This window comes from Coregonus clupeaformis, chromosome 3, assembly GCF_020615455.1.
Source record: "Coregonus clupeaformis isolate EN_2021a chromosome 3, ASM2061545v1, whole genome shotgun sequence".
Classification (NCBI taxonomy): Eukaryota; Metazoa; Chordata; class Actinopteri; order Salmoniformes; family Salmonidae; genus Coregonus; species Coregonus clupeaformis.
The window spans coordinates 19,957,152-19,966,378 of record NC_059194.1 but is presented as its reverse complement, the minus strand read 5'-3'; the positions used below and the strand labels follow the sequence as shown (position 1 = coordinate 19,966,378).

The 9,227-nt window shown below is 44.5% G+C and overlaps 1 protein-coding gene across 1 annotated transcript; it reads left to right on the top strand.

Annotated features, from left to right (window-relative positions):
• The first annotated feature begins 2,132 nt into the window (after positions 1 to 2,132).
• gask1b (golgi associated kinase 1B) lies at positions 2,133 to 9,004 on the top strand. Its single transcript, XM_041850441.2, has 4 exons — positions 2,133 to 3,248; positions 6,409 to 6,626; positions 6,788 to 7,014; positions 7,862 to 9,004. The coding sequence occupies exons 1-4, from the start codon at positions 2,312 to 2,314 to the stop codon at positions 8,067 to 8,069; spliced, it is 1,590 nt and encodes a 529-aa protein (XP_041706375.1). The 5' UTR covers positions 2,133 to 2,311; the 3' UTR covers positions 8,070 to 9,004.
• The last annotated feature ends 223 nt before the right edge of the window (positions 9,005 to 9,227 follow it).

Here is a 9,227-nt window from a genome sequence, read left to right as displayed (position 1 = left end):
CGACACACAATTAATTTTCTCCTTTCCCCCTTCTGATAACCAGGTGGCGAATCGCATCTCTGCATGTCTGGCAGACATATCAGTGTGGATGTCGGATAACCACCTCAAGCTGAACCTCGGCAAGACAGAGCTGCTCTTCCTCCCGGGGAAGGACTGCCCGCTCCATGATCTCGCCATCACGGTTGACAACTCTATTGTGTCCTCCTCCCAGAGTGCAAAGAACCTTGGCGTGACCCTGGATAATACCCTGTCGTTCTCTGCTAACATCAAAGCGGTGACCCGATCCTGCAGGTTCATGATCTACAATATTTGCAGAGTACGACCCTACCTTAAACAGAAAGCGGCACAGGTCCTAATCCAGGCACTTGTCATCTCCCGTCTGGATTACTGCAACTCGCTGTTGGCTGGGCTCCCTGCCTGTGCCATTAAACCCCTTCAACTTATCCAGAACGCTGCAGCCCGTCTGGTGTTCAACCTTCCCAAGTTCTCTCATGTCACTCCGCTCCTCCGCACACTCCACTGGCTTCCAGTTGAGGCTCGCATCTACTACAAGACCATGGTGCTTGCCTACGGAGCTGTGAGGGGAACAGCACCTCCTTACCTTCAGGCTCTGATCAGACCCTACACCCAAACGAGGGCACTACGTTCATCCACCTCTGGCCTGCTAGCTCCCCTACCTCTACGGAAGCACAGTTCCTGCTCAGCCCAGTCAAAGCTATTTGCTGCTCTGACACCCCAATGGTGGAACAAGCTCCCCCACGACGCCAGGACAGCGGAGTCACTGACCACCTTCCGGAGACACTTGAAACCCTACCTCTTTAAGGAATACCTGGAATAGTATAAAGTAATCCTTCTTCCCCCACCCCCCATAAATAAAATTAAAAGGTGGTTGTCCCATTGGCTATCATAAGTTGAATGCACCAATTTGTAAGTCGCTCTGGATAAGAGCGTCTGCTAAATGATGTAAATTTAAATGTTCTCCTCTCTTACCAATAGGGGTCAGCTAATTTAGATTTGGGTCAACTCATTTCCACTTAGTGTATCTGCTTTCTATGAGCATTTGTTGAAGCTTGATTGATTTAAAACAGTAGCCCTATACATAGTAAAACAATTAACTTGATGACTCGACATTCTTACTTTAGCCTACTTGAGACATAGTTGTTTACTTATTACTTTACTTACACCTCTGCACGCCAACAGGCCAACTCCTGTTCTAACCACTGATCTAAGGTCAGTTCTCTCTGCCCAGCTTGATCAGGGCCTGTTTACATAACGCATCTCAGAGTAGGACTGCTGATCTAGGATTGGATTGGCCTTTTAGATAATAATGAATAAGATTACATGGACAGGAGGGGACCTGAGCCTAGATCAGCACTCCTATTCTTTATGAATACAGGGCCTGGCTCCCTTGTGTGGTTAGGGTCAGAAAATTCCAGTCAGCGTTATTTTGCATATTTTATCAAGATGATTGATATACCTTTTAACACTTACAAACGCTCGACTACAGGAAATCCTGCTTGGTCACAGGGATTGTTGCTAGTGCTAGCCTACATCACTTAAGTAGATCTAATCTGCTCAGACCAACACTTCCTGGCAGGTGGGATGATGCTGCCGGACTGTTTCCTGTTTTGACATTCTGCCCTACTTTGCACATCCCAAGTAATGTTTCCTTTTCCCTTCTGTCTTATTGTTCAGCAGCGCTGGCATCACAATAGTGAAGGTATTTCTGCCCTTTTATTTCGTCATCCTAATACCACTGACCAGGTTCAACAGTTTTTCCACAAACTATACAATAGGCTAGACCAGACAGACAAACAGGCACACACACACACTTTATCACATCGCTGTGTAAAACTACACCAGCAGATGTCGCCTGAGGGATGTTACTTTTAAACATATTCCAACCACTGACCAATGCAATATTATATGCTATTAATTTGGGTGAAAATAGGTGATATGGATTGTTTGGGCTATTATTGTCATACATGTATGACAGAGGGGGCTATAGCCTTCATTTATTAATGTCCTGATATGATTATGTTATCTCAGCTGATCCATCTGTTTTGACAGTTGTCCCTATTAATTCTCTATGGCAACAAAGCCACCCTTCCACTGTTGCGATGACACATTGACCTAAACAAGGATTACCACAGCCCCTCTCATCGCGTTCTGATTTTGGACATCACTTTTTTTCCTGTCGAAGATTACTTTCGGAAGTTATGCGCCGGCTGCGCGGCCGCCGTCCTTATCCTTATTTGAGCTCCAGGCAAAGACAAACAGATAGCCTAACCATGTCGGATCATACGTTCTAATGGAGACGTTAATACGTCCTGGAGACATCAAAAAGTCTCTCATTCTTTGGTCGTGTTCGTATTTTCTGAGGATATCTAACTGCGTTCGGAGGTATCCCCCGTCGAAAAGGAATTTGATAATTGTGGGTGCATGTTGTGTGTACTTGTTTTTCGTGGTTTCCCAGGTTGGACATTCGTTGCTGCACCAGGATAGACGGTTGGACAGACACCAGTACAAGAAGAGTCGGGGACTATACACTCTGAGGTTCGATGATGATAGCCCGTCGGAAACAGCCGACTCACCAACCGGTGCCAACGACGACTCTTTATTATCCTCGGTGGTTCCAACGCGGTCCAATGTGGTGTACATAACACTAAAGTCAAGGCGCATTAAACCAGCTATTATAAGGGGAACATTTAGACCGAAACTAAGGCGAAAAGCCAGGAGAACCAAACCCAATGAGGGATTTACGCAAAATAAATTTGGCACATTGAAGAGGGAGGAATGGATACAAAAGCACATTAACGGAATCGATATATCATGGAAACAAATTAACACCATAAATCATGCAACACGGGGTGTAAGCTCGAATTTAAAGATGCAAACAGAACCTCACGTCAGTTCGATCCGAATATACAGTGAGAGGGCACCGCCGTGGTTCAGCAAAGAGGACATTAGTGCCATGCGCTTTCTTGCTGATTGTAAAATTTCGCGCATTCATGAAGTGTCCCATAAGGAATCCATCCCCCTCTTGCTGTTTGAAAGCACATCACATTTGTCCTTGATCCATTCTGACAAACATAACGATGTCAAGGACCATAAAGTGTGTATAGGACAATGTGGAGTTATCAAAAGTCCCGTAGACACGAGCGAGGTTTTCGCTTTCCATTTGGATAGGGTCTTGGGACTGAACCGAAGCGTGCCGGCTGTCAGCAGGAAGTTTCCGTTTGTACAAGGTAGGCCCATTGTCCACCGACTAGGGTTGAAAAGCTAACGGTAATTTCCCAAAGTTACCGTCATCATCAGTAATTTTGGTAATTAACAGAATCTATTGCAATTTTGGTAATTTATACTTGAATAACAACAAAACAAGTATTCATGTATAGTATTCCTTTATTATATATGTGTCCTTATTGGCCATGGGTTTGTTGTAGATAGACCATATGGTTCAAGAGAAAATAGCCTAATTATTGAAAAAAGCATCTAATCAACAATGGCATGATTTTCCAATTAACTCTGCAACTCTTCCAACTATTGACTGTGTTCACAGCCGCCACCAGTTTGAAGTCAAAACATGACAACAAATAAATATTGACATAGTAAAATAAGTACATGTGTGTAAAACATATATAAAGGATATTTCATGCTAAAACCCTCATATTGAACACCAATGGTATTCACCAACTTGAAGGTTTATATTTAGGATAATGTTTTACAGCTTTGTCAATTTTTTTTAATCATCTTATTTAATTATTTCATATCTTTTACATCTGATAAGGCTAGTGAGAGGACCAGAGATGATTACAGACACTTGTGATAATCTGAAGTACCCAAAAGGGCCACTAGATGTCTTGTGATAGATTGTTTTACCTTCTGTCACTGCAGCAGTGAAGTGTCACTTACCCCTGTTTAAAGATTTTGTCAATGAGCTAAAGGCAACATGGGATTCCCCTCATTCAGCCAGGCTGGTGCTACCATGAATGTAGAAGGTATGGAGGAGGTGGAGCTCGTTTGCACACTGCCGATGGCTGGAAAGTTAGCGAGTTACTTATCTCCAGAGGCTAATAAGAGGGCTAATCCTAGCCCGGCGCTTCTGAATAAACAGTGCCTGTTTTTCGGTGGATCAGCAGTACAAAGTGTACCAGGCTGAGGTTGTGGTGGCCCGGGTTGTTGAATGTGGTCATAATGCTGCAGATGTATCATATTTATTTGCTGCAGGAGCTGAATAATACCGTGGAGCTGGGGAAGCCGGTTTCAGAGGTTCTCTGCGTGGGTGATGAGGACTGTGACGAGGGGGTATGGTCTGCAATTCGCTGTGCGTCCTCCTCCTTTTCGTGGCGTCATTACGTCAATGGTCCCGAGGTGCTAGCGCCTGTCTTGAGAGAGGAGATATCCTCTCTCCTTCAAAAGCAGGCTATTCGGGTTGTCCCCGTGTCAGAAGTACAGCCGGTACTTCTTAGTTCCCAAGAGTGATGGAACGTTGCCTCCCATCCTGGACTTGCATGTTTTAAACAAGCACCTCCAGGTTTGCAAGTTCAAAATGCTCAGACTTTGCCGGCTATTGCAGTCGGTGCGTCCCAGCGATTGGTTCACATCCATAGATCTGAAGGAATGCGTATTTTGTGGCTATACATCCTCCCCACAGAAAGTTTTGGAGGTTTCATTTAGAGGGTGTGGCCTACGAGTTTCTGGTCCTGCCTTTCGGGCTCTCCCCTTTTCTATGGTGGTGGAGGCGGCTTTGGAACCTGTGTGGTGCAGGGGATCAGAGTATTGGCCTATCTGGACAATTGGCTAGTCATAGCGGAGTCGAGGGAACAGGTGGAGCTACACACTGCCACGCTGGTTTCGCATATTCAGTCTCTGTAGTTCATAGTGAAACACAAGAAAATTTATTTTTGGCTCCAGCTCAGCGCATTCAGTTTCTGGGTCTCGTTCTGGACTCGGTTCTGAATCATGTGTTTTTTTCCCAACAGAGGAGGGTCGCATTCAGAGTCTGTCTGGCATGGTTTCAGCTGGAGCACTCTGTGCCTTTTTGCTTGTGCCTGCAGTTATTGGGTCTAATGGCCTCTATAGCTACTCCGAAAGAGGGATTTGGTCAACAGCGCAAAGGGCGATGCATGTCAATTACCTAGAGCAACTGACTGTTGCTTGCACTGAGGTGTTTCCTTCCGATGTTGGAGGGCCAGCATGTGTTGGTAAGGTCCGAAAATAGGACAGCGGTAGCGTACATCAACAGGCAGGGGGGGACGCGGTCTCGCTCTTTCCTAAACCTGGCCCGTTATCTGCTCGTATGGAGCAGTGCGCATTTCCTGTCACTCAGGGTGACGTACTGTATCTTCCCAGATCTCTCAATGTGGGTGCGGATCTACTTTCCGGGGGGGGTCCTATCTCTACGGAGAAAACGTGCATTGTCGTCTGTTCTTCTTAATGAGGGATCTGTGCACTCCGTTGGGAACGAAAGCTTTGGTGTATCAGTGGCCTCAGAGCCTGCTCTATGAGTTTCCTCCGATGGACCTGATTCAGGCCACCGTGGAGAGGGTCCGTCAGGAGGGTCTGTTGTTGATTTTGGTGGCTCAACGTTGGCCCAGACAACTCTGGTTTCTGGACATCATCCACCTGTTGGGCGGGAACTCATTGGGATCTATTGTCCCAGGTGCACGGGAGAGTTTGGCACCCATGACTGCAGATATGGGATCTGTGGGTTTGGCCCCTGAACGGTTGAATTTGGTCATTAAACTGATTTACACATCAATGTTAAGGTGACATTTTAATAGCATGTAGGCTACGTCACATCTATCTTTTCCCAAATCAGCATTCCAGGAATGTTGTAGCCAATGTAATATTATACGACCAAGCATATTTGTGAGCAGAAGTATCAGCCCTGGTGCTATGAAGCCTGCGAGGGCTAGCTCCTTTAGCCAGTAGCGCATGCAGCTGTCCTCATAAGTCTGTGGGAGAGATTGAGTACACAGAAACAGAGGTGCAAATGCATAACACCATGATATCAATCCTCAAAGAGTAGGATCTTTAATCATAGCCTTGCACTGGCTATGTTTGGGCATCAGCTGACGTTCTTTGTACAGCCGCCCTTGACCTGAATTATATCTGTAGCCCTCATACGTTTTTGTGGTGTCTGTAACCTCCTCAACAGGAATACACTCATGAGCCTTCGTCTTCCTCCTCCTCAGTGTTGTACGCTAATGCTAGTGTAGCAGTGGTGAATCAGTGAACTACGCATGTGAGATGACTAACCTTGTCTGAGATGTGAAGATTCTCTTTTGCTAGAGTCTAGAGTTAGCTTAAAGAGCCAACACTGACTTGGGTTGCACATACGACTCGGGTTCGAAGCCTGGTCGGTCACACTAACATTACCTCTGGATCCCCCTCATCTCACAGATGGCCAGCCCTGCCCCGTGGTGCTGTGGGATGGTTCCCTCTCTCCAGGGGACAATGCAGAGGGCCAGTCCACTGTGAGGATGACATGGGGGGAGTACCAGAGCTCCCTCAAACAGAGGTGTTGGCACAGGAACGTCACGCCCAAGCCTAACTCGGGCTGCTCCAGCATTCACCATTATGAGTGGAGCAAACTAGCCCTGTTTGATTTCCTGTTGCAGGTACTGTACGATCACACGTGTCTGGTCTTTCAAATTAACTACTGTGTAAGATTTCTTGAGAAGGAAGCTTGTCAAACTAGGAGATACTTGGCAATAGCATAGGACATCACTCCTTTGAGATAATAGCTTAAGTGAATCCTGTTTGTCTACCTCCTCTTCAGATATACAGCCGACTAGACCGGAACTGCTGTGGGTTCAGGCCTCGTCAGGAGGACGACTGTGTGGAGCAGGGCCACCACCTGGAATGTGGGGATATGGACAGTGTGGCACTGGCCAACATCTTCCACAGGAGTCACGACCCCAGGCACTTGGTCTTCGCTGACAACAAGGGCTTTTTCGACCGCGACGAGGACAACTTGGACTACAGACTACTGGAGGGAATCAAGGAGTGGGTCAACGTCGAAATATGTAGACAGCATAGTGAATTGATCATTAGTCGGATAATACAGTGATTCTTCTGAATAATACTATGGTCTTTGCAATATGACTGTATTATCTTACAGAAATATTACTGTACAGTGTGCAGCATTTTTTATTCTCACCTTTCAATCAGCAACTATCTACAATGTACCCCCTGCATACAATTTGTAGTTGATTCAGCTCTTAGTCTAGAGATTCCTCTCTGTTGACTTCACACTGTGGGAAAATACTGCATTCTAACACGTAATCGCAGAGTGCATGCATGTGTTATGAAGTATATTATACCCACCTATAGGCATGGTGACACACCCAGGGACACTCCCTGTGTTTCATCTTCATCTTGTGATGAATAAATCAGTGGAACAAACCACTGGGAGGACCTAGCGGGGGGACTTTGTTATGGCACTGACAGTTGTCATCTCTCCTCTTACATGACTTGTAGTGATCTTCTTCAAAGTAGAGGCCTTTCAACTGGATTTCACAGTAGTTAAAGATTAGAAAGCCTGGCCTGGATAATGTACTCTAGGCATGTGCAGAATTATATTATATTACCTTGAATTACATTATGCTATTGTAGAATTAATGTATTTTGTGAGTACATCTTTTTTAAGGAATACATTATTTCTTTGCATTTGCATTTAAATGTACAGTATATGCATATGGATCAAACAGTTGTGGTCATAGATTGTTAAACAGTTACTGACTATCCAAATAAAGTGCTACCAACTAGCCAAATAAAGTGTTGCCAACTTTCCACCTAAATTGTTACCAACTATCCAAGTAAATTAAGTGTTACCAACTTCTTCTCCACCCAGGCTCCCAGAACAGGCGGTGACCGTGTTGATGAGCCAGAGGCTGAGGGAGAGGCTCCTCCAGTCACTGTTCCTGGATCAGCTGTACTGGGAGAGCCAGGGAGGGCGGCATGGGATCGAGAAGCTCATCGACGTCATCGAGAGACGGGCCCAGGTTCTCCTCACATACATCAATGCCCACGGCATCAAAGTGGTGACCATGAACGTATGACATCACAGGGTTTGGAAAAGGAGAGAAAATGGAGAGATTCAATCAAACCAGCACTGTGGAAACCACGTAGCTCCTGTTTAATTTGAAGGGATGAGTTTTGTTTCACCCAGTTAACTGATTGTATTATTTAACATGTAGTATAATGTGGTCTAGATAGATCACTATGTTGTTTGAAACCCACAATTTGAATTCCAGCCTAGAGAAGAGATTTTCTCTTGAAGTCTGACACAGTTGAGGTGCTCCGTTTGTGTCTCCTTATCTTGTACTAAGATAAGGACGTAGTACTGTAGATATGGACATGGAATTTGATATTCCGCAAAGACCAAGGCAGTTTTATTTTTTAAAGTTCACTTTCCAAAAGCCAAAGAAACAACTTCCATTCCTCAAATCAAAATATTTGCCAGTGGAAGAACTACCAGGGTCTCGAGGGTTTTCACTCCAACAGGACATACTGTATTGGGCTGATTTGGTATCAAGCCAGAATCTCACAGTATCCCTTTAAGTAACAAGCTCTGAATTCTCAAGCTTCAAGCTGAAACATTACTCTTAGCATTCATTATACAAAGTGGCTACAGTTCTGTATACAATAACAGTCTTACTGTAGTCTTTCGGTTGTATTGTTACTTTGTTATTTTAATATCTAACGTTACTCATCTACAGTATAACTCTAATACAGTAAACAATCATCTTTAGCATTTCTTTGGGCCTTATTCATGTACCATTGTATGTAGTGCTCCTCTGACTTCACTTTACAGTAGCCTACTACTATTTGATGGTTTAACATCTGTCTAACCTGCCATAAGAAAAGGACGTTAGTTAGAAATTATTTTGATATTATACAAAGTGTTTCATTTGTACCGCTTAGGATGTTAGTCAATTTCATTGTTTATATTTATTTGTATATTATTTCATGTTGATAAAAAAAAAAAATGTAATGATTTTTTTAACAACTTTTACTTGAAATACATCAGACTTGGACCCAGAAACAAATTAGCATAACATATACAGTAGGCCACCCCCTCTCTGGTCTTTGAACGATTACATCATCAGCCTTAAGTGTCAGTCAAATCAAGGACAGAAATAGAGTTGGTGCCAATGAAACATGAGCCAAAGCACTGTGTCTGTTTTGCAAGGCTGGTATAAGCAGGGTCCTGAGAT

What these genes read in the sequence shown, in the direction of transcription:
- gask1b (XM_041850441.2), top strand. Translation starts at nt 2,312, where the DNA reads ATGGAGACGTTAATACGTCCTGGAGACATCAAAAAGTCTCTCATTCTT. An exon ending in GAAGTTTCCGTTTGTACAAG is followed by an intron (nt 3,249 to 6,408) that starts GTAGGCCCATTG and finishes CTCATCTCACAG; the next exon opens with ATGGCCAGCCCTGCCCCGTG. An exon ending in TGTTTGATTTCCTGTTGCAG is followed by an intron (nt 6,627 to 6,787) that starts GTACTGTACGAT and finishes CCTCCTCTTCAG; the next exon opens with ATATACAGCCGACTAGACCG.